At 35.4% G+C, this 26,144-nt stretch overlaps 2 protein-coding genes and 1 pseudogene across 10 annotated transcripts in view; all 3 read right to left on the bottom strand.

Moving 5' to 3' along the window:
- Positions 1 to 3,820: 3,820 nt before the first annotated feature.
- On the bottom strand, positions 3,821 to 6,033 carry LOC138332490 (uncharacterized; annotated as a pseudogene).
- Positions 6,034 to 6,974: 941 nt separating this feature from the next.
- Positions 6,975 to 11,241, bottom strand: LOC138333277 (glutathione gamma-glutamylcysteinyltransferase-like). Its single transcript, XM_069281559.1, has 3 exons — positions 11,196 to 11,241; positions 10,084 to 10,739; positions 6,975 to 9,929 (listed from the first exon to the last, which is right to left on the bottom strand). Exons 2-3 carry the CDS (start codon positions 10,721 to 10,723, stop codon positions 9,148 to 9,150), a joined length of 1,422 nt encoding a protein of 473 aa, XP_069137660.1. The 5' UTR covers positions 10,724 to 10,739; positions 11,196 to 11,241; the 3' UTR covers positions 6,975 to 9,147.
- Positions 11,242 to 17,387: 6,146 nt separating this feature from the next.
- The window catches only part of LOC138333234 (ensconsin-like), a 61,053-nt gene continuing 52,296 nt past the window's right edge, over positions 17,388 to 26,144 (bottom strand). For all 9 annotated transcript variants that reach the window (XM_069281483.1, XM_069281508.1, XM_069281539.1 and 6 more), the window contains 2 exons: positions 23,682 to 24,037; positions 17,388 to 21,028 (listed from right to left, as the gene is read on the bottom strand). In XM_069281483.1, coding sequence (XP_069137584.1) covers positions 21,015 to 21,028; positions 23,682 to 24,037 — 370 coding nt within the window. In that variant the 3' untranslated portion in view covers positions 17,388 to 21,014. The remainder of the gene's footprint in view (positions 21,029 to 23,681; positions 24,038 to 26,144) is intronic.

Below are 26,144 nucleotides of genomic sequence, written 5' to 3'. Positions count from 1 at the left end.
ATATTCTAAGTTTGTCTCATGACGTACCTATGGCAGGGCATCTAGGTGTGACCAAGACTTATAACAGGATCTTAGATCACTTCTTTTGGCCCAAGTTGAAACGGGATGTGGCTGATTTTTGTAGGTCTTGTCATACTTGTCAGGTGGTAGGGAAACCTAATCAGAAAATCCCTGTTGCACCTTTGCACCCCATTCCAGCATTTGAGGAACCATTTAGTAGAGTCATTATAGACTGTGTAGGTCCTCTACCCAAAACTAAGTCTGGGAATGAGTATCTTTTAACTATTATGTGTGCTTCCACACGCTTTCCTGAAGCCATTCCACTCAGGAATATTAAAGCCCCTAACATAGTCAAGGCTTTGGTTAAATTCTTTACACTGGTTGGTCTTCCAAAAGCTGTCCAATCGGACCAAGGTTCGAATTTCATGTCTGGTATTTTTCAACAAGTCATGTACCAGCTCCAGATCAAGCAGTATAAGTCTAGTGCTTATCATCCAGAGTCTCAGGGTGCTTTAGAACGTTTTCATCAGACATTGAAGAATATGATGAGATCTTATTGTTTTGAAAACAAAAGAGATTGGGACGAAGGTATACACATGTTGTTGTTTGGCGTTAGAGAATCTGTACAAGAATCTCTTGGCTTCAGTCCCTTTGAACTTGTGTTTGGACATACTGTACGTGGTCCTTTGAAAATTTTGAAAGACAAAATTTTGGACGAAGATTCTAAAGTGAATCTCTTAGATTATGTGTGTAACTTTAAGCAAAGGTTGACAAGGGCATGTGAATTGGCAAAAGAAAATTTGGCCCTTACTCAAACCAAAATGAAAACATGGTATGATAAAGATGCCCGTGCAAGAAGTTTTGATCTAATGGCAATGTTTTGCCGACCGCAGAATAGCAACGCCTCGATTATTTTTTTCAATATGTGCCTGTTTCTGTCAACATCTGATTTGTGCGAGGAGTCGAGTTTTGATGCGATTGACTCGTCTTTTCCCGTCATGATATCCATAAAATGGTCCGCCAGAATTTGACATCCATGGTGTGGAGTGTTTGCGCCCTCGTGACGTTTGACGTAAGTTGACAAGTTGATCCAGTCGTCTACAGGCGATACAAATGGCCTCTCTTTTCCAGATTTATCGCCAAATATAAAGCAGTACGCGCAATAAACTGCATCCTTGGAGACAGAATAACGCATCCAATGGTGGTCTTTTAACCAGGTGTGATTGAATTTTCGATCACGGCCATGGATTTTTCTGAAAAATAAACATGATGCTATAGCGCCGGATATCAAATGCCCCCTTCCGGTTTGTAAACGTTAAACTATTAATTTAGCACGATAGAGCCTATCGGTTAAACTGTTAGTCTGCTACATCAATCAAAGCCGATGCGTTACCGTACCAAGAATACCAGGCCTATTCCTATCTTTAACTTAATGCAGAAGCATTTGGAATTGCACAAAAATGTCAGTGGATTCTATAATATACATGTTTTTGTTTGTGTGTGTGTATGTTTTCACAGATTTTTAAAACCTGTCGCTCATCAATAATAAACGATTAAATCAACACAGTTTACCAAAATTTAGCAACTGTTTCCTTGAAGAAAAATACTTGCCGACTTCGATAGTACATTAACTTAACGCTGGAAAAGTCGTAAGTGCCATCTACAACAGTAGGCCTATAGCTAGGCTTAATAGCTAATACTATATGCACTAAAACCAACAGGCCTATTATCTTTCGCACATTTATACAAACTTTAGTTTCCCAATCTGACTTACCTTTGTGGAAAAGGATAATTGATCCATTCGACTCCAGTTTCTAGCAAAACCACTTTCTTTGTTTGGTCAGACATAGGCCGGCAGTCTCCGAGATCAATGCAATTCGGACTCTCTTTGGTTGCCAAAACAGTTTCTTGGTCCGATTTAGTACATGACGTAAAAATATTTGGACTATTGTGAGCATCATTAGTGTTTGCCGATTCAAGATCCACATTGGCTTGTGGGATTTTTGTGAAGAAGTCTAATATTTTCTTCGACATGATTCAAACATCAGCGCATTACAACTTTGTAACCGGAAATATATAGATTATTCTAATAAAAGACAAGTTGTCCTAAATGAAAAATATCCGGAATGGCCAATCTTCACTAAGCCTTTCAAATGCAAAGGTATGTTAGGCATACAGTCGGTCATATCACGTACATATATATACATCATTTGTATTCTGCAGCGTTACGTGTATACAAATGGTTTTTTTTCTGACTGTACAAAAAAAAAGTTAGTAAGATTATTTTTGCATGCTCAAGCATGCAAGCATGCATGGGCGCTACGCCACTTTGAATCAATGATTTTTCTTTTTAGAAGAAAGCATCAAAATTTCCAACATAACGTTTAATTGGCTAACTCAATCGGAACTTATATCTGCAATATACACTGTATAAACAGGACATGAACAGTGTACTGTCTTATCACTATGTGTTTATTAGGCCAAAAAAATGTCTGTTTAGGGTCACATTGGCAAAAAAATAGAGTCGGTAGGTCGGGAGGATTTTTTTTAAATGTCTTCGCTCTAAAATGATGGCCGGAACCGGAGTCTGAGATCGAAATCCCGACTTTTATTTTTTTCGTAAAAAAAGTGGGGAAAAAATAGGGTCGGGGATAAAAAAAATATGGTCGGTTGGGTAATCCTAAACAGACAGACTTATTATTTTTTGGCCTTATTACTCACTAATCAGTTTTCTGTTTATAGTTCTCTCCCCCTCTTTGGAACTATTTTTTCGATGAACATTCTTATAACGATTTGGTACGACCGCATGATCACAAACAAAACATCACTGATGGTTTCAACCCCCTCTGCACCTACATTGTAAGTTTACATCTGTAGTTAAGTGATAAGAAAGGTTTATTAAGTTGTTTGTTCTGACATGACATGTATCAATATGAATTGAACAAGCTCCATGCTGTATTTTTGTAAAAGTTGTGTTAAGTTTACATACTTAAACTAACCGTCTGCATCTATTTAATCGCAGATCAGTATCATATATGTAAGAATTAAAAAATCCAGTTTAGTGATAGTCTTATAAAAGGAAGCAACAACATTATAACAGGATACTACTTCCAGAGTACATCTATAAACAGACCTGTATCTATCAATTGAAAATTGAGAATAGATCTACAAAAATTGAGTGTTGCAAATGTCATGAGATATAGGTCTAACCGCGAAGGTAAACATAGAACAAACATTTTACAAAGAAAGGTGTTTTAAGCAAGAAGCAGGCACAACACACCATGGTAATAGTACCGAGAGGGTGGGAATCAGCCTTTAGCGTGGCTGTTGCAGCACATGTCAATTGAAAACGAGGCGCGGCAAAACATTGCGGAAGTACATCAATTTTTACAAGCACTAAAAATACAGATTGCGGGGAAATAGCGAAACGACAATACTACAATTATATTCACATGTAAATAACACTTTACTGATAGTCTAATAAAAGGAAGCAACAACATTATTACAATAATGGCTTTAATGGATACCACTTCCAGAGAACATCTATTAACTGTACCAGACCTGGTTGTATCTATCAATTGAAAATTGGGAATACAACAAAAATGAGCGTTGCAAATGTCATGAGATATATAGGTCCAAACCCAAGTTGTTGAAAAGTAAAGAAAAAGGGGCTTAGGATATAGGTTAACGAGGAAGAGGTAAACAAAAGAGGTTCATAGCATTGATACGTTGGCTCCTATCAGTTTCAATATAGCGTTTATAGCAATCACTAGACCATAAACCTAGAAGTTGGATATCGTCATCTGCGACACCACACGAACTAGCCCAAGAAGCAGCCCCCCCCCCCCCCCCGCCTCAGAGAGTGACCCCCATAGGAAGCGGCGTAGTACCCTAGTTGAGAGAGAACCAAGCGGAAGGCCTTAAGGAAACCAGAGTAGGATAAGCACTTTCCAGAGGATAAGAGGAACAGAGGTTGGGTCAAATCTGGTCGTACTAAAAGCTGCTGAAAAGGGGCACAGGGGCAAAGGGGGTGACCTAGCTGTAAACGGGGAAGAACAATTTCAATAGGAACAGTTCTAAATTCCATGGTCTTTACAACTTTTAAAGACAATAACATACCCCATGGGTGAGGCAACAAATCCAGACACTGGACATGACGGGATGGGTCAAATACACCTTTAACTAAGAAATTATTAGGTCTCAAAAAACCAAAGAAACCAACAAGGCAGGCTGCCCAAAAAACACAGTTGTCTTTACAAGTAAAATCTAAAATATCAACAAACGGGGACTTACAGGGTTGTGTTGTGCCAATTTCTCTCTTAACATCCGTTAAGACATGTTTTACATGCCAGGCTGTAGTAGGATCAGGTAGATTTTCAGACTTGTGCAAGACTGATATGACAATTAAGTAAGATTTTATACTGCTATATTTGAATTTTTTCACATCAACCAAATAGGCGACATACATTTCTACAGTCTCTATATCTGCCGGAACACTTGCTAGCTTATGGGCCTTACAAAAACTCAAAAAAGTCTGTAAATGAGTTTTATAAGTCTCTTATGTGGAACTAGCCCACCCCTTCTTTTTCAGTCTTTTCACACCGTGTTTGAGTCTCTCTATCTGGGGATCCGCGTAATCCCCACCTATAACATAGAAAAGAAGGGGAAACATGCTTTAACAGTTCATCGGCAGTAAAGTCAATAAGGTTATAACTAGTCACAACACTTTACAAACGAGAAAGCTGACCTTGCTCATGAAGGCGAGAAGCACTATCTGCGATAGTATTAAATCGTCCATTTATGAATTTTGCTTTGATTTTGAAATTATAATATGCAGATTTCCAAAATAACAATCTTAAACAAAACATAAGTACACTATTCTTAGAGGACCCTTTGTTAATAATGCTCATGGTGGTCATATTGTTCGTTGACACAATCACAGTTTTATTGTGTCATACATATATGATGGTGATGTTTCTCCCTTAAACGTCCACTTTAAGCCTGTGAGTGCATAGTCTGAAGGATGAATTTTTACTGGGCGGTAGGCACTTTTTAAATCCACTTTTGCTAAGAAATCACCTGGTTTAATGATAGAAATAGCACTTTTTAAATCCATATAAGAACAATCTGTATCCGAGGTATAAGAATTTAAGCATACATGTATAGGCCGACTAGCATCATGAATTAAGCGAACATCCCCGTTAGCTTTAGGGACAGCTCCAAGCGAACCAATTATTGTCGATTTTGTATCTGTTATTATGATATTTTTAGCGATACCTCTATGAGTATCTGATCTTCAACTTTTTCATTATATAAAGCAGCTGATGAGGCATAATTGACTCTTACGACCTCTTGGTATGGACCAAATTTTGAAGTAAGCTTAAATCCATCACGTATACCAACTAAAAGTTCCTCCCTATCCTCACAGTCGTTGGGGAGCAGTTCTTCCCACGCCCCATGTTTTAAACAGTTTGTACAGTCTACTGTTGAGCTGGTCCGTTTTGGGGGGTCCCTATGACAGTGGGGTAAGATTTGGAAGTGTCTTGGGAGTAGTTAACGGCCGAATAAACACATGAAAGGCAAATGGCACAATTATATGCCATCCTACATGTCGGTCGCGTACACATGTTACTGTTGAAGCTACGACAGATTTCTTTCTCGTTAGGCAGGAAGGGACCCTTCAAACGTCGATCCGGTGCACTGTTGTGAAACAGGGTTTGAATGCCGGCCTCTTGAAATGCCCTAGACGTGGCTTTATAGGATTTATGAACAAGGTTAAACTCTCGCAGATCTTGTCTGTATGTCCCCCACTCAAAATTCTCCCTGGCTTGTTGTTCTCGATATTGCTTATCATAAAGGAGCACGGAAAACCAAACATACTTGGACGCGAGCCGGAAAATGTCAGCTGTATACTGTAAGTATGGCGCAGAATTGGGGAGATTGCCTGATTTTGTTAGGGCATTCATGATTTGGATGTTCGCGAACCCCCATTGTTCTAGTGTAACATTTTCCGAAGTACGAGTTTTATCTATTCTCACCTCCATATTTTGCCTAGATTCACAGTATCATATTGGGGAATAGTGTCCTGCCAGATATGGTTTACGATTTTTAAACATTTTCGCTGTTCGTTGATATTGTTCAAATCGTTCAATATGAACTCACCGACACTGGCAACGGCTCCACATTCTTAACCTTGACCGTGATTTCTAGAATTGTCTGGTGTCACGTAATCTTAATCGTAATTTTTTCTCTGTCAATTGTTATCCTTTTCAGTTCGCTTTGCAGTTGTTGTAGCTCTTCGTCGTCATGATCGTCCACGTGGTCGCCATCACTCCCCGGCATGGGTCCATGATCTGGCATCGTCAAAGATTCATGGAAAACGTCTTCCGTAACACTTTCGCGGAATTCTTCTTCGTTTTGAAGGGGGTCGATAAACCCTTTTAGTCTTGCTCCCGCTCCCGTTCGCTTGGGGCGAGCCCCGCCGTTACCTTCAGCCATATTTCAGCAAAAATCATCAGCAAAAAATAATCAGCCTTTAGCGTGGCTGTTGAAGCACATGTCAATTGCAAACGAGGCGCGGCAAAACATTGCGGAAGTACATCAATTTTTACAATCAATAAAAATACAGAATGCGGAAAATAGCGAAACGACAATACTAAAATTATATTTACATGTAAATAACACTTTAATCTCAAGATAATATTTAGAATAGTAAAGACCAGTTTATTTCGCAGATTGTATAAGTCGCTTTATTTGAAACATTAAATAATTGTTAAAATGAAATGATTGATTTTCTTACATATTCTTACACCTATCACATCCGAGGTAATGTTGTACACCCCAAGAGTTCCAACTGCTCATCAAATGATCGACCACGCCAAATGGCTGTCATTTGTAGATTGAAGAAAATTGTCGTTCGTTCAGAAACAGACACAGATCAAACGTAACACGATAAAACAAATCTACATAAAATAATCGGTGCATCGTTATTTCATTGTTTTATTCGAAGTAGATCTACCTCGCCTAAATGGCATATACATAATATATATAACTGTTTTGGGTTTTTTTTATTGAGAAATAAATAAAAATCAAAGTGATGAATTTAAGTATTGAGAATATGCTTTTGCTTAAATTGCAATAACACTATACCATAAAAAGGCCTAATTCCAAATATTAATAAGTCTATAAAACATTTGCAAACAAATTTTAAAAAGATAGATTTGCGTCGAGATTCTTGATAAATAACAGGCTGGCAAAGAACAATGTACCATACGTTCATCTGTTCCAAAGACAATACAGTACATGCAATAGCATCCAGATCATATTCAAAGTTCACACTCTCGATGGGAACACACATGCTGACAACGACACCGGGTTAACAATCATTTAACACATTTTGAGTAATGACGTTTCATTTTTGAAGTATTCTGTACAAGTGGATACCCTGGTCCAACATAGTTGGGCATTGATGAAACCGAACATACATGTTTGATATATTTGAAATACTTACCTTAAGTGTTATCTCGACTGTAGATACCATGTCGAAGGCTGATAGCCCACCTGTTATGTGGTATCGATTCACATGTAAATTTAATGCAAATTTTATTACAAATTCAACACATCAATGATACCACATATGGTAAAAAAAAGTATAGAATATATCCTGACGTTTACTTTGGCTCTGTATATTTTAAGGCAACTTTACTTTACAGGGATGGGTTCAATTACATAGCAATTTAATTAATTAAATTACACATTACATTTTAAAATAGCGTTACCATTACCATTACATGTATTTTGTAATGTAATTAATTAAATTACCATTACTTTACCAATGTAATTAATTAAATTTCCCATTACTTTCAGTTTTAGTAAAAGAACAACTTTTATCCCACGGACTAGTACTGGAAACTATATTAATAAAAATAGCTATCTTTATACAATACATATCCATGTACATTTGTATACTAATTTAAGATATGCATTCATTAATAAGGTACTTTAAATTTCCAAATATTACATTTAAAAGAACAGTCATATTATAAGTATTTATATTTCACATTTCATCGGTCAATACAATCATGTCCAAATACATTAATTTTTGAGGTTACATTGATAATTATCAGACTTTCAAAATTGGTGTGATTAGAAATAGGTATACATAGTTCGGAGACTAAAATAGTCTACATTGGTAGAAGTAACAAAAATAAAAAAAATATTAGGTAATAATTGTGTGTACACGATATATTATAATTTGCCATCTTGAAATTCTATAGATGTGATAAAGTCATTGTAATACATTTTACTCCATATTTTTGTCTATATATATGCATAAAAAGAAAACACAACTATAAAACAGTTTTTTCAAACCCCTGAAGACCGGCATGAGCCGAGAAAGCGCTAGGGAGGAAAAAACTGTTTTATAGTTGTGTTTTCTTTTTATGTATATGGAAACCATCACATGGACACGGTTCTTTTTTACTTATATATATATATGTATATTCTTTTACGAATTTGTGCTGGAAACTAAATCTTTTATTAAGCCATATACCTAGTGTCACTTTGAATTTCTCATTAGGTGTAATTCTAACATTATACCTAGCTACCTGCTTAGCAATAGTGAAGGTAACGATCAATTGTTCTCACGCTGTTTGTCCCCAAGGTATGATTATCTATAATTACCAGGTAGCTGGTCTAGACCCTCTGTTCTTCAAATTAAACTTTATTTTATACCTAATTTAAACAATTAAGGGCATAGGTAGGAAAGACATTATTCTCACTATTGATCATGATCAAGAATGCTAAATAAAGTACTGTTATCAAACTATACGGTAGACATTCATTGTAACTAATCATAAGGATACTAAAGCTAAAATGAAAAAACGAAAACTTTAGTGAGAACAGAAATATGGAAAATGTAATCTGACAAATCTATCTAAAAAACGTCACTTGTAATTGAAATGTAATTGAAAAGTAATTGAGCAATTCATGCATTTTTGTAATGTAATTAATTAAATAACCATTACATGTAATTGAAATTTGCTTCAATTACACATTACATTCAATTACTTGAAAAACTGTAATGCATTACAATTAATTGCCATTACATTTTTAATTACCCCATACCTGTTCCTTTAACAGTACAAGTTACTTGTTCTCAACACATACGGAGACTGCGCACGAAGAGGTCGAGTCACAATGACGTAAATTGTCCAGACGCATTCTCAACAACACTAGCAGCTGTCGTTTTAGATGTGACACCTCTTCCTTCAACTCTTTAGATGCTGGACCTTCCATCCAATCGGTGACATATGAATCCATCTGTTCTCCTACCGTCACAATCCCAGAGATCTTGAAAAGCTCGTATGGCCAGCAAAGCATAAAAACCGCGATGAAGTGTGTCGGAAGCATGGCGGTATCAGAGATTTTCGCACGTTTAGAAGAGGGCATTTTACAACATTGTTTGTCTGAGTTAACAACATTGTTCTCTTCAGCATTTCCAATGCTTAAACAGGAACCGGAACTGGCGCTCCTTAAAACAGTGTGGACAATGCGATAAAGCTTTAGACATTCAAGCTGCTGTAATAAAGCATCTTTCAGGGCATGGTGTTCTGCTGTGAAATTAGCAATATCCATAAAGGTAGTGAGGATACATTCATTCTGCGCGATGCACCCAGCGCATTTCAGTAGCGAAGGAATAACTCGACCAAATATGTCCACATCATCATCGGACTTTGCCTCTTCAGTAAGTACTTTTGTCAAAGTACCCACGTCCTTTATCAGGAATTCTCGCCATTGGTGTAGAAAGTTTGAGACACCAGTGGTATAAGCACAAGGCAAGAAAACGCTGAAGGATTTCGACAGTTTGAATAGACGTAGAGAACCGTCCTTGTGAATTCTTGACAAAATACAATATCCCCTAGACTTCCCTGAAAATACATAAAACAAATTGGTGAACAAGTTAACACTCGTTACTTGATATATAAACAGCAAATCTTTAGAAGAAATACAGGACTGATTAACATCCACTTACCCATGAATTGCTAGCTTAACTCAATGAACTGAACTGATGCAATAGTTTACCTGTGCTTTTATCGAGAGGCTTCATTGCTTCCCAAACAGTCACAAGAGGAACCCAGTGTGGAGGGTATTTGAACCGAGCCGTGTCCATCACCAACACGAGGTCTCGGTCCGGATGGTATCCTCCTACAGGGGAAAAGTGACCATCACCTGTCTGGCCAAGCGTTTTTCTGCTATATGATAAGGCGATGAATTGGTCATCTTGTTTACTTAGTCTTGCTACACGATCTCGAAACGTTTCTATCGTGGCGGTGTCGTCTACCCTGGTCGATTCTGCATCGAGGGAATTGCAAGCGGCAAGGCAACTGAACTGGTCATACGTTATGCCTTGTTCTCTGATGGTTTGTAAAGAAACACAGCATTCTAGCATATCTTCGTGGTACCATCGCCACGGACCCTTCCAGATCTTCCCGGGATCTACTTCCAGAGCGTTCAAAATCATCACAAGGGTCGTGAGACCACAGAAAGCTGGCTCAGCCTGGGTACTAAATTGAGCTGCCATTTTGAAAAAACAACCCATGTGACCCGACTCGAGAGCCTCTTTGAAGATTGTCTTTCCTTCTGCTGACGAGAAAGCGATACATCCCTCAGGCAGAACTCTCCGATAAAACTCTGGTTTTGGTTTGATGTCTTGGGAAGTCATACTTTGTAAACGTTCACTGGAAAAAGATATGTTCTTTAAATTTAAAATGAAGTTAAATTAAAATTAAAAAGAGACGTTTTTAAACAATAAAATGATTTACTCGACACATAGTTGGGTATTACGTTGATATTTTCTTATCATAATTATTTTGGGATCATTGATGATGTCCTAATTGTTGCACTTGGAATCAAAATGTAATTAAAAATAAGTTGCATATTTTGATATGTTAATTAAATGAATTTCAAAACTTTATTCTAGTGAAGCCCTCTGAATCCTTAGTAATAGTGAAATTTAGATAGCGGCGATGGAAGGGGGACAACCCTAACGTTAGCAAAATCTGCTAATAATGCACCCGTCACTGTCGACAAACATTGGTCGATTTGGACAGTGTAGAAGAGCGCACCTTTGACATAATCGGTAGAATACATTGATTTTTTAAAAGAAAGTAGGCTAAATGAGTTTGAGTACTTACCTATCTTTAGTAAAACATTTGACGAACAAAGTTGCCCTGCTTAACCAGGAAGTGGCTAATTTTAAATCAAATCTCGGTTCGTATTTCCGGAAATTGTAGGTCCTACTCTAAACAACCAGAATATGGAGACTGTTCCATAAAGGATATGACACATTCCTTCTGAGATCATGTTTTAATGGCCTATCAATTTGTTACTTCCGAATTTCTTGACGGGGACGAAAAAGTTAAGTAAAGCCTAAGGGCCGTCATCATTTTCCAGTTGCAAGTAGTCCCACAGGGACCTGACACGATTTTTTTAAACTAACAGTATACATATACATATTATAGTATCGATACTATAACATATATATATGTATACTGTTGGTTAAAAATTTTCGTGCCAGGCCCCTGTGAGTAGTCCGGCATTTCGTCCAACAAGCATAACATAGCTACACATATATGCTTATTGTGACGAAATTACGTTTTCGGTAATATTGCTGTGTGGGTTCTGTACAAAGGCAATGTCTCTAACAAAGGTCATTAGAATGTGACCTGAATGGAATGGTATCTATGAAATAGAGTATACATGTATTTTCTATGGCAATGTGGAAAAGTTTTTGGATTTTGTTTCAGACCTACATGTAACTTAAAGGGTTTTTTTCAGTCATACGAGTTTTGTTTTAGTAACGGCTTTTAAAGTCCATAATTGTACACACATTCATCAGTCAATTAAGTGCAGGAATATGTGTTGGCAATATGATGAAGGCATTTTTTATGTTTTAATAATCTTAACTAACGGATTGTTTTTATGGCTTTGATGCCATAATTCGCTTGTCCAAATCAGTACTAACTTGTACGTACATATTACTAAGTTGTACGTACAAGATATTAACTTGTACATGTACGTACAAGATAATAACTTGTACGTACAAGATAAATAAAATTTTGTAGTGGCCCTAATACGCCGCCGTAGTAACCTTATTTTAGGTCATCGGTATGCATTTACTAGATCTGATGTTATTAATGTTTTTGAAGAAACCTTAATATTTTGCTCCGGAAAGGTAATGGGCCTTTAAATGTACTCAACCCTTCGAGTCTGACTATTGATCAGGAAGAAGAAGATTAACAATGTATAGGTTTTAATTTTAAAATTACAAATAAGATGATTAGGACTGAAAATGATTTTGGCAAAAAATCATTCATCCATGTAATTACGTTTACAGTAGAGTGAAATGAACACTTACTGTCAGACCATGAATTCAAAATGTGAACTACAATTTCATTTCACACTTTGTAATGTTATTAGTAATTGTAAAGTGATTTCTGCAGGTATGTTTCCTTCGAAACATAAATAAGGTATACAAAACAATTTCACGGTACATGAATTCTGTGTTATTACTACAGTTAATAAGGCATCATATATGTTTGTCTGTCCATTTTATTAATCTTCACTGCTTAATTCATCAAACCTTTTGGTTTACATATATCACTGCAGGAAAAAATAACATGTCCAAATTTTCGCACAGTTATGGCAAATAATCATTGTACTACCATTCTTACACCTTGTGGTTTATGTTGTTGACAAGAAGGAATAAACGAAGGTTACTTGGAATGGGTCTGTAGTTTTCATTCAGAATTTTTTTTTTTTTTGTTTTTTTTTTGTTTTTTTTTTGTAGATCAGTAGGGCCTATTATGTTTGCCAGTTTCCAAGCGTTTCGATCTAGACTAGAAGCTTAGGAAAAAGGTGATGGAATTAGAGCTAACTCATTGGCTAATTTTTCCAGAACCATTTGTTTTTGAACTGGAAATAGAGACATGGAGCATCCTTCAGGTGGAGTGAAAATAGATAGCTTTACATGCCCAGTGATCTGACAGATAGGACCAGAATCTACTCTTACAAGAGCACTTTGATTGGACATGATAATTCTTCGACATTAACACAATAAGAATTTTCATCTCTAAACTAGCATATTTATCATTCCGTCTTATTGCATGTTCTAACTTGTAATTAAGATTTGATGAAATGAAACCAGCAGTCGTATTTTTTGTGTTCTGTGTTTATAGATGGTTCCTTTAAAGATGCTCCACCGCTGACAAATGGTATTTTTACACCATCAAAAACAGGAGCAGACGATTTTGTATTTTTCTTCAGTTAAAAAAGTTACTTACTTTACACCATTACCACCATTGAAAAGTTTGAGCTTCTAATTTTACTTCAAGTTAAAAATATGAAAAATAATTAATTGCATCCCGAAAAAATTCCGTGGCACTATATCTTATATAGAATGGAGTAATGATTGCGCATGCACCAAAGGCAAAACAAATTATTTTATGTTAGTTTTTGTGTTAATTAGGCATATATATACACGATTAAACACCAATTATTGTTCAAATGATGAATATCATTTATGGTCTGTCGGCAGTGGAGCATCTTTTGTAATACCCCAATCGTTCCTGATTAACATAAGTATGTAGTACATCGTAATCTCCTTGCAAATATTCAATGGTGTTCAGCATTTTGCACAAGTTGTGTTCAATAAATAAATCGTTGTATCTGGTACTTTTGTAGTACTCCGTAGTACCCTTGATTGCGTGGATAATACTATGTAATTGAATTTCATACAGTTATAGAAAATTAATGAAACTGGAGGGTCCAGACAAGCTTTTACTTTGATTTGAAGATTTTTGTTTGATTTTGGATACATTCATAGGGACTATCAAATAAGTTTGTAGCTATGCATAATTTCATGACCAATGGTTTTGCATACTTCTTGAATTACTAATTACTAAATGAAACTTGCCGATAACGATTTTGTTTTTGGTGGTCATTCCCCGCACACCCACTCAATAACATAGAAATAATAATATAGATAAAGATAGGGCATTAATGGCATGGATGGCAATTTACGGCTGTACATTTTGTAACACAAGACATTCAGCTCGGCGTTTGTTCGCGCGGAAAATGTATTTCCCCAAATTATTTAATTCTGTTACATTATCAGAAGATAACAGTTGGATTAACTTAAACACACTTGGGTTTCTTCTATAGAACAGTTTGATTAATTGTTGGCGTAAATCATTGTATAAAGGACAAATAAGTATAAAATGGAATTCATCTTGAACAATATCATTTTTATCGCAGACATGACATTTTCGTTCAGTTCTTTGAATATTCCTAAAACGACCACTTTCGATATTGAGTAAGTGGGCGGATGTCCTAATTTTAGTGACTTCTCTCTGATAGACTCGGCTGCTCATTTTGTTCAGATAAGTTTGGAGGGTAAACGAATTATTTAAATGTTGAAAAATATGTCCTTTCGGACTTGAAATTATAGATTCGTGGCATTTTTGTTGAAAAATGTCCAATATTCTGTATTTTATTTTTAAATATGTTACGTTATCAACATTGGGAGACTCCCATATGAACCCTAGTCCACTTCTATACAATTCATTTTTAATACTCAGAACCCAACTATCGCCGTTCTGTAGCATATTTTCATAACTTGCCTGAAGTATACAGTTATCTGTGTTTTTGAGTTTGATCCAATATTTAAAAATTCTTAATTTTCGCACGATGTGTAAAGGGTAGCGCCCAAGTTCTTGGTAAACAAAATTGTTACAAGCACTCTTTCTAATTCCTAGCAACTTTTTACAGAAACTAATTTGTATTTTTTCGACATCAGGTGCTTGGTGGAAACCCCATATTTCCGAGGCATAGTTTATAACACTACCTACGAAAGTATCAAAAACGGATAGTTGAGTTTCAATGTTGAAAAAATTCTCTCTACAAATTTTGTCGATTGCAAATAATGCTTTACGTCCCTGATCTGCTACTTTTTTCTGAGTTTGTCTAAATTTGCCATTGTAATTCATAAGCATACCTAAATAGTTGAATTCATTTACAATTTCTAATTTTTCACCGTTATAAAACCACTGTTCATTTTCCCTAATTACCCCACCGTTTCTGAAAATCATAATTTTTGTTTTATCAGTGTTAACAGTTAGCGCCCATTTCATGGTATAGTTAAGCAACGAGTTTAACAGTTTTTGTAAGCCTTCAGGAGTTTCAGCTAAAATAACGGTGTCATCTGCATACATGATCAGAAACATATTCAGTTCCTGTAATTCGATACTTCCAAGGCAATTGTCACTTATAAATTGCATTTCAAAATCATTAACGTAGAAGGAGTATAATATAGGGGATAGTACTTCGCCTTGCAACAAACCGTTTTTACATTCGAAAAAGTCAGAATTCGACCCATTATATTTAACACAACTTCTAACTTTATGATATAGCGAGCGTATAATAACCAACATCTTACCTTCAATACCCTCTTTTATTAGTTTATAGTACAGGTTTTGTCGATTAATAAAATCAAATGCCTTACGGTAATCTATGAAACAGCAGTACAATCTTTTCTTAGTTTTAATACTTTTATTAATTAAGGCCTGTAAGGCAAAAATAGCGTCGACAGTGGATAGATTTTTGCGGAAGCCAAATTGTGCGTCAGTAAGGATATTGTATTTACCATCAAATGCTAGTAACCTACGGTTCAAGATAGACGTGAATAGTTTTCCTAAACAACTGACTAGGGTGATTCCTCTATAATTATTAGTGTCGTCAATATCACCCTTCTTGAAAACAGGGATAATATTACCAATTGACCAGTTATGGGGGAAATGCCCAGATTTGAAAACATTATTGAATAGTGTGAAGAGACATGGCACTAGAATGTCCTTACAATGGATCAAGTACTCGTTTTGGATGCCATCCATGCCACAAGCCTTATTGGAGTTCAGATTATTTATAGCAATACCAATTTCCTCATGAGAAATTTCTAAGTCAAGTTCTTCATAAACCGCATCTTTAAGATCATAATTTCTGAAAAATTCAGGAATATTTTCATTTACGTTAGTATCCACATTAGCTACACTAGAAAAGTGATGAAAAAATTCATTAAGAGATATTTTACTATTCGATGTATTTTTCTTCTTACGGAATTGCTTATAAAAACTTCTGGGGTTATTTTTTCTCATGAAATTCAACATATTACCCTGCTGGTGTTTGTATTGATTCTTCAGTTTACGTTCCAAAATTTTATAGGCTCTTTTCTTATTTACCAGTAATAGTCTATTTTCATGAGATTTACAGGAATTGAAAGAGCTCAAAGCATGTTTGTATTCTTTGTATTTGGACTTGCACACGTCATTAAACCACGGCTTGTCCACCTTAGGTGTTTTCTGGTGATCACCAGAAGGGATTTTCATGCGAGAACAGAAAGGGATAATTATGCTATTTAACGTCTGAGAGAAATTGTCAATACATTTGTTAACATTTTCATCAGTATTATCTGAAATGTCACACAGATCATGTAAAAGTTCAATATTGTTCTGTATAGCTGAAATAATGTCCTGTTTATTATCGTGGACCCACTTATACCCAATGGTTGTACTTTCAGTCTGATCAGAAATCGTTTGATTTATATTTGGCACTAATTCGACGGTCGTGTAGGCTTCTACCTGGATGCCAAAGGTCACGGGAGAATGATCAGAGAATTGCGTAAATTCTCCAGAAACAAAATGTTCTATCACTTCCATGCAATATTTATCTACTAAAACGTAATCGATTAGGCTAGATCCCTTTTTGCTATAAAATGTATAATTTCCTTCTGCATCGTTATCATGCCTACCATTGACAATACGAAGGCCGGTGGCTTTGCATAGGTTCAGTAAGTTTCTACCAAATTGATTAACATGTTTGTCCATATTTCGCCTATCAGTGGTTTCAATATCAGGCTGATAGTTTACAACATTGGATAATAATTGGATAGAATCCTCATTCAGTTGATCATTCTGTACAAAGTCATCATTCAACCCTGTCCTGCTATTAAAATCACCAATAGCCATAATGTTGCCTAAATCCTGATATCGACTTATGGACTCCTCAAGGACGTTAAAAAGTACTATTGATTGGAGGGATATAGTTTGCAATAATGAATACATCTGAACGCTCATTGGTGGCAGGTGTACTTAATTTCAAAACTATAATACTGTCATTAATATGTTCAGCAATAGAACAATAATCTATAATGAAAACATCCAACATCCCACCCAACCCAGAGTTGGTCTTCAGGAGAGTCTAGAAAACTAAGAACAACAATGTTGATAATCCCTTATCATGCTGACAAATTGTAAATATAACTAACACATCTATTCATGTTTTTCATTGTGTTTATTTCATATTGGTATTATCAATAGTATTAAAACATTTGGACAACTGACGCTTTGCAGAATAGTACCTACTGGAAGTTATTATATATCTTGTCCTTCACAGACATCCAAGGGACTCTTATAAGTCTGAAACATTAACAGCCAGTTACCATTATACAGATTAACACATGATGGAGTAGAATATAAAGGTAAAATATTCACTTTGTTATTTACGTCAACAGTATAACTTTCACCCACACTGAGAAAAATGATGGTAACAACACAAAATGTTTTGTATTCCTCTCCAAAATAAATGTTCTGTGATTTTATTTCAATGAACAAATTACAAAGAAATAATTCCTACCATTGTTTAGATGACCATTTAAAAATGTGCTTTCCTTTCCTTACCTTGCAAGTTTCAGTTCGTTAATAATCAAACATAAAATTTTTGCTTTTTAGTAACACAACATTGTGTAATAATGTGATAAAGAAAACGTAGTTTCCATCATTTTCCAGATAAAGAAAAACTCTACAGAAATAAAGCACCAGCATCTCAAATATAGCCAACAACAAAATATTGTTACATGAAAGACAGTGATCATTAACTCATTAATTTGTTGAATATGCATAAATTTTATCATTTTCAACTTAATTCCCAAATTCCTCTTCAGATCATTCACAACTTTAACAATATAAATGACTGCAAAGATTTATATCTGATGATCCATATGTACCGTGTACCATACGGAAAATGTTTATGAACATTGAACATGCCATTTAATCAACATTTTTACTTCGTCATATCAGAATAATCGAGTGATTTGAAGCGACATTCAGAGATTAACTTAAATTTGGATTTTTTTTCATGAAAAAAGATGAAAAGTTTTAACTTTCAATTGATTTTAAGTCGCTCAAAAGTAATATTTTGAGGACAATAAAAATACAAAAATGTGATTTTATCATTTGACACAAAATCTTTGAGGTAAAGAAAATATTATTAAATACCTTATCTATTTACATATACTCTAAACTTTCATAATTTAAAGATAAGACAAATAATGTTGATTTTTTTGGTTTTATATTTGTTTATAACTTTGGACAGGCAAAGCAATGACAATGGAATGAAGATTTAATTTAGCATATATCACATGTGTAGCTTTATCCAACAAAGCTATATACATAACACCTATCACATTTCTAACACACAACACTGTCTTCATGCATATTTGCATTACAGATGTATAAGTTTAAACGACGGTATCGTGCTCCTATAAAAAATGGCATATGGAACATGAAGGAAAAGTTTTATTTTTTAATAATATTAACAACATAAAATCTGCAGTGTAAAAGGGTCTCCTTTTTTCCCTGTCAATTCACAACACAGGTACCCACATAATGAACTTTTTAACAAATAAAAAAATTTATTCACATCATAGAACACTTATCATCTCATTGGGGGAAAAGCACTGGCGATTGTAAAACAATTTCATCTTAAATCATTAGAGAACACAAAAGCCTCCAAAAATGTATCATAACTTAAAACATCCTCCATGTATTACTGGCACAGAAAAATTGGGCCAACAGTTGGACTAGATGAACAAATGACCAATTACATGATAATGCCTTGTAGGTCCAACAGTACATTTGGGCCAGGTGAGCTAGAAATGACAATGTACTACAGAGCCAATGTACGAACTCATGCACTATCCATCACAAAGTATCATAAATGCAGTTTACTCGTAATTCATATAAATACATCATGATAATAAATTTGATAACTGTAATTTATGTTTATCAACATATCTATGCATGTGATGTAAAATATCTATTTTCAATTTGTTCAGTTTTTTTAGTATGAACTTTACAAAGTCAACATTTTCACTGGAGCATTCAGAGCATTTACACACATTGACTACAACTACTGCTGGATAAGCTTGTTCACTAAAGCCTTATCACAAATGTCTTCACAGCAGACCTAATGTGGCAGCATCACAGATTCCAGAATTTTCTTATAACTGCAGTATATTGAAATTGGAAGTTAAATACATCAAATTATATTTCCCCATCTCAATAGTAGGAGATCCATACCAATTATTTTAATTTTTAATGAAGAACAAAATGTTTCAGATTCTCCAGTATTTCATGCAATAATTTATCCACTCATTTCTCCTACTGATCTTGAATAAAGTTTATCCCCAACTCTCTCCCCATCCAGAGTTGAAGTCTTAACCTTTCTGATTTTCCCACCATGGATTATTCCCCTTACATCGATAACCATTATTTCTCTTCATCCCCTGGTGATGCTTCCCTTGAAGAAAACCAAGGCAAACATCGGAGGAAAGAGATTGGGTGTTCTGGCATCACCAACATATCCTTAAAATAAAGGATATCCTCACCAACTGCACTGTCCTGAATTTTTGATTGACTTGTTCTGATGATATATTTAATCTATAATTATGATGACGACAGGTTTTTTTAAATTTTATTTTCACTTGATTAGAATATACTGATTTGAGAAATAAAAATATTTTTATCATTATTCCGTTATTGAGATAACTATTGTCACAACAAAATTCCAGGACATGTTCTACCAATAAATTTGTACAAGAACTGCTTGATGCCTTGTGTCCAGAGTTGTTCCCCTTGAGATGCAATTTTAATATCTAATTCACAGATATTGTTTTGCATATTATCAGCAAATATCATATCTTAGATAATGATTAAGAATGAAATGTAATTATAACAATTTAGGTTTATTTTATTTTGTAGAATAGATTTATAATGACACTTTATCAGGCCAGCTGACTCTCAATGGTTTATAACAGTAAATAAATCATAAATAACATTTTGGATGTAAATATTGTAAAGAACATTATTTTGATTCAATAATAAATTTTGAAAGCAGTGAATTTTTGCAATTCAAGGTCCGACAACACCTGCACATAGTTTGGGTATATGGTATATCAGTCTTAATGTGGTCAAATAACTATTCCTGTACTTAAGGCCATTCCTGATGGAAACTGGAAAGGTTCCGATACTGAAAGGTTGAATGACAACATCAATAGATATCAGCTCTTTAGGGACTTGTATCGATATATCAGACTGAATTCTTTGATCCTTCTCTACAGCAAGCCATTTTATCTGAACGACAAAAAGAAACGAACAATCCATGTTTGAGGCAGTGCTCACACTAGCTGTATAGTATAAGGGGAATCCCCCTGAACAATCCTCCACATCTGACCTTCCTCCGACTCTGAATCTTCCTCTCCTTCGCCAATTCCGAATTCTTGGAGCTGTCCGCGGACCCGATCATGACTTTGTACCATAGCCACCTCGAGCTGCTGCCACATTTGATCAAGCTGTGACTTAGCTTCAGGACTTGTGTCCAGATGTATTATAGAGTTATCAGATTCCACACCGTTGGTTTTAGCTGGATCCACTGTCACAATGATCTGGTCACTGTCACCTAGGTCGTGTGGTTCTACCACACTAGGGGATCCGGCCAAACCATCAACTAGTTCATTGTTACTGCCGTCACCAACTGGAGACGAAGATGCAGCATTGTGTTGGTTTGAGGAATCTTCTGTGTCTTTGGAGACACCGTTGGTCACTACACTGTTGTAGGAGACCTCAAGACAAGAAGTCTGAAAACAAAAGGAGAAAGGATATTATTCACTAGATGCAAATACATGATATTACTTGTGTGGAAATATTACAAACAAGGACATAGTCATTCAGATCCCCCGCCAATGGAGATATCAAAGCTGAAGTAAGTTTGATTGTGGAGACTTATGTGTATGAAAAAAAAAAAAAAAACAGGAAAAAGGAAGTTGAGCTAAAGAAGGATGGAGTATAATTCGAATCAGATATACAGCCTTGACATTTATACTAGACCATATACACAAAGATGGGTGGAGTTTTGCAAAGTAACATTTACCATTTACCATGATATTTTCAGCAATGTTTCCATGGTAATGGAAAAAGTGCAAAAAATGAAAACCTAAAAATAGCAAAAGGTACTACTAGACCATAAAAAGAATGTGTCTATGAAGTTTCGTGGAAATATCTCTGTTGGTTTTAGAGTTATGCTCCTGAAATGAACATGCTAAAAAAATATGATATTTTCAGCAATGTTTCTATGGTTACAGAAAAAAGCACAAAAAGTGAAAACCTAAAAATAGCAAAAGGCGTTACTAGACCATAAGAACAATGTGTCTATGAAGTTTCATGGATATATCTCTGCTCGTTATAGAGTTGTGCTCCGGAAACCATTCTTACACAAAAATTCTGCCATTTTCAGCAATGTTTCCATGGTTACAGAAAAAAGTACAAAAAGTGAAAACCTTAAAATAGCAAAAGGCACTACTAGACCATAAGACTAATGTGCCTATGGAGTTCCGTGCATATATCTCAACCGGTTTTCCAGTTATGCTGAGGAAACGAACCTAGTACAAAAATATGATATTTTCAGCAATGTTTCCATGGTTACGGAAAAAGTGCAAAAAATGAAAACCTAAAAATAGCACAAGGCACTACTAGACCATAAGAGCAATGTGTCTATGAAGTTTCATGGAAATATCTCTGCTGGTTTTAGAGTTGTACTCCGGAAACGATTCTTACACAAAAATCTGCCATTTTCAGCAATGTTTCCATGGTAACAGAAAAAAAGTACAAAAAGTGAAAACCTTAAAATAGCAAAAGGCACTACTAGACCATAAGACCAATGTGTCTATGAAGTTTCGTGGAAATATCTCTTCTGGTTTTAGAATTATGCTCCGGAAACGAACCTGGTACAAAAATATGATATTTTTCCATGGTTACGGAATAAATGCAAAAAATGAAAACCTAAAAATAGCAAAAGGCACTATAAGACCATAAGACCAATGTGTGTATGAAGTTTCGTGGAAATATCTCTACCGGTTTTAGAGTTATGCTCCGGAAACCATTCGTACGGACGGACAGACGGGCGGACGGACGGACGGATGGACGGAACCCATTTGTATATCCCCCGCCAACTTCGTTGGGGGAGGGATAACAATAATTAACATCAGTTTTATTTAGTGTCCCATTAAAGGGTCATGCATATAAGAATGAGTAAGTTCAGATACAAAACATTGACCCATGTGGTTGATATATATATGGCATATGGCAGGTATAAGTGTCCAAACTTGCCACCCAGAGAAACATTAAAGCATTTACTGGTGAAGATTTTTGCTAGCAAAATTCAAGGCCTCTTAGTGGGCATCAGTCCTTCTTAATATTCTAGTATTTTGTATATATTTTATACCAACATGATACATCCATAATCCTCCATCAGAGATAAAATGTACGAATCAATAGCTGTTAGGGCCTTACCTGTGTGATGGCTAATCAATACAAGTTAATACTCACACCTCATCTTTATGTTGTTACTATAGAGACTTGCTATTTATAGAATGTGACTTCATCTCAAATTATAGTTAGATATAGGTAGTAACATAAGAAAATGGTTTTACTCTATGACCTCATTAATCAGTGTCTATGATAGTCTAACCAACCGTTGAATTTTAATCATTATCCCTCTGCAGAGTGTCATGCACAATTTCATCATTGACCCACTGATAGTCTTATCAATAATCCAGCGATTCCCGACTATGCCCTATGAATCTTCACCAGTGTCACTTGACAGTCTAACATATGACCTCCCACTAGTTTTAAAGTCTGATAGTCTCACAAAGTTATTGATATTCCAGCGGTTAATATTACTGTTATTTTCTCCACCCTTGGAATATTTCATAGCAAACCTCTGAAGGCTCTGTGAGCAAAACCAGATCAGACTGGTAGTTTGGTCCTTTCATATACCTTAAAAAAATGAACAATGGTACACAGTGACTAACTGTGCAGCTCTGAAGTTCCATGGGCATCATTGTCTTTGTAATCTTCAAAGTAAGTCATTGGTCAGATTTTTTTCCTCTGGATTGCCTTCTGTTTTGTTATGAAATATTCCAGGGTGGATATAACAAGAGTGATAGTAACCCCTGGAGTATTGAGGATGGTTCCACCTATAACCTAGTGCCTTCAGACAGTCAAGTCTATGATATTTCTCCAATGTCCTTGGATGGTCTAACCTAGCTATAATCATTCACCAGTACCCTGACAGATCACCATCACTTTCTAAAAGTCTAGCTTTTGATCTTTCACTAGATTTACTTGTGATTCTAACCTATGTCATTTAACCATTTTCTACACCTCCTCAACAGCCTTTCATTAGCAACTAGTGATGGTTAACCTATGAACCTTGACCCCTGCCATCATTACCTGTGACTTCCTGTCTCCGGGCTGCATTGTCTTCAAAGGCAATTATAGGCTTGGGATGGGAGTCCGAGCTGATATTGTCGAGGTTAGTATCAATACTGTTAGTATTGAGGTTCAGCAAGTCATCTGTCGTCTGGTGTGCGAATAGCGACTGTTGTGACTTCACCTCAAAGTTTTTATTGGTAACACTAAGATCTATGAAATCTTCAAATTCACTGTTTGGTTCTGTGGATCCACTGTCTGTGGTGGTGGAAACCTGTTCCACAGATGTAGATATTGTCTGAGAATCCACCAGGCTCCCTCCTAGTGACTGGTCTGAGGATGTTCCCAGGGACGAGTCCGCAGTTCTCATACTAATACTGTAAACATAAAAGAATTGGTGATTATCAGATTACAAATTATGTCTTAATGACTTCTGTTTTATTACCAACTTTGACAATTAAATAATAATTCCAAACAACAAAGATCAATCTTAAACTATAAACTAGCTCTTGTACAATGATATATGTTAGATCAGAAATGTCATATAATTGTCTCAGTAGTTCAAAAATGTTATTTAAAAAGGAAATTTACAATCACTTCCATGAAATTATTTGTTTATCAAAAGGGTTTGTATCCAATTCATGCATGGTTATGACAAAAAATGTTGAATTAAGACTTCGTCTTTTCTAATCTTTTCTAACAAGATTTTAAACATAAACTCAAAGAATTTTTAAATTCAAACCACCGACAATTAGTAAATGAAATAGAATAATAACACAATTAGTATGTGTGCTTTAGTGAACTTAATGTATCTAGATTGCTTCTATTCTACCGCACAGCTTCAGCAACTAGAAAATACAATAGTGCAGGCTAACAATTACAGCATATATTAAGTGATCATCGGCATCAGGGACAGAACAGTGTCACAAGTGGTGGAAACTCAGTAACAGTAATAGATGTATTGTTAGTTACAATTGCAATCCAGACCTTCCAACAATTAAAGCATTAAAATGGTATCAGCTAAATCAATCAACAATTTGTAACAGTTTGTTCCTCATATATTACCTGTAACCCTATAGCTGCAAGTGACCTTTTTTATGCATCCATAAATTTTCACAATCAATATTTTCACTCGCAACATTTACCCTAGCTGGCGTAATGATAACGATATACCAGGTATGATTCATTACCAGTGCAATTTTTCAGGTAGATACACAAAACCACCTGTTCATAAACATAGCATGAACAAGATATTCATCATGTCAAATAAATATATGTACAGCAAACTGAATTAATGGAAGCTTTAAAAGAGCACTGCCAACACACAAACATAGTATGTATTAAAGCGGACCAAAAAGAATGGCATCCCTATAATGATGTGACACAAGATTTTAAACAGCCTAGATGCGATGGCCTTTAAACTATTGAATCAAATCTACATCCTGGCAGGAATCGACACATTCCACAAACACTGTCTGTCGGTTATTTTATACATTGTAACAGGCAACAGCATTAGAACTAGTACCTCTAGAGCAGAACCATCAATGACCTGGCCGACATGAAATCAATGCTGGGTGCCAATACTGAGCACATGCAGATAATAAACACAACGTTACCTGAACACAACTCCATATTGGAAGGTGTGACCCCTGTGTCTAAACAGCACTTCCTCTCTGCATGTTACCTGTGTACAACTTGGGGACCATCTCAAAACCAATCCTCACTCGTTCTTTACTATTAAATTAAAACTCTGGAGGAGTGTTTTTTTTATTTTGATGAATATTTTTACCTGAAAACTAGATCTCATCGAGGTGAATTCAGATCAGAGTCTAGTTTCATTACTCATTGTAAACCTGACCCTTTGTAAAATTTTGAGATGCCTGTGGAACACGTGACCTGTTTATTCTCCTACCTGTTGGAATGTATACATGTATATTAAGCCAATGTACACTGGTAAAGCTCATTTACATACAATTAAACCTTTATCGCTGTGGTTTGCCAGTGAAATAATGTTTTATATATATACACCTTATCTCCATAAGTAGGTCTACATACAGGAGAGATAAAGCCAGCTCAAATGACAATGGAATCTCCCCTCCTGTTCCCATTCTTAAAATACCTTTTATTTACACTTTGCCTTATACTAACTACCCCAAATACCACAGCTGTTTTCAGCACTAATGTCACAGAAATAATCTATGCTAAACTCTTACTTGAAAAAATCATAAGTCAATAATTTTTTACATGTTATATATAAATTAATATCTGTTTAAACCAGAATCTCTACAAAATGGAAATCTTTATTTATCATTATTTTGATACACAATTATTAATACTCAAACTTATCTCAAAATCATTTTCAGAGAAATCTATTGATAAAGTTTATGTATTGTGTGGAATATACACTTCACAGTTACTGTACATTGGGTATTAAAACACCATTTTTATTTTATTTCAGCTGCAGTTTTAATTGCTTTGTAGTGT

This window comes from Argopecten irradians, chromosome 1 (genome assembly GCF_041381155.1).
Source record: "Argopecten irradians isolate NY chromosome 1, Ai_NY, whole genome shotgun sequence".
In the NCBI taxonomy this organism is placed as follows: Eukaryota; Metazoa; Mollusca; class Bivalvia; order Pectinida; family Pectinidae; genus Argopecten; species Argopecten irradians.
Note: the sequence above shows the minus strand (reverse complement) of the source record. Positions and strands in the feature narration are given on the sequence as shown.

Excerpts from the sequence above, each read along its gene's own strand:
- LOC138333277 (XM_069281559.1), bottom strand. The coding sequence starts at position 10,723 with ATGACTTCCCAAGACATCAAACCAAAACCAGAGTTTTATCGGAGAGTT. Across the intron at positions 9,930-10,083 it reads GCCTCTCGATAAAAGCACAG|GGAAGTCTAGGGGATATTGT; the intron begins GTAAACTATTGC and ends ATGTATTTTCAG.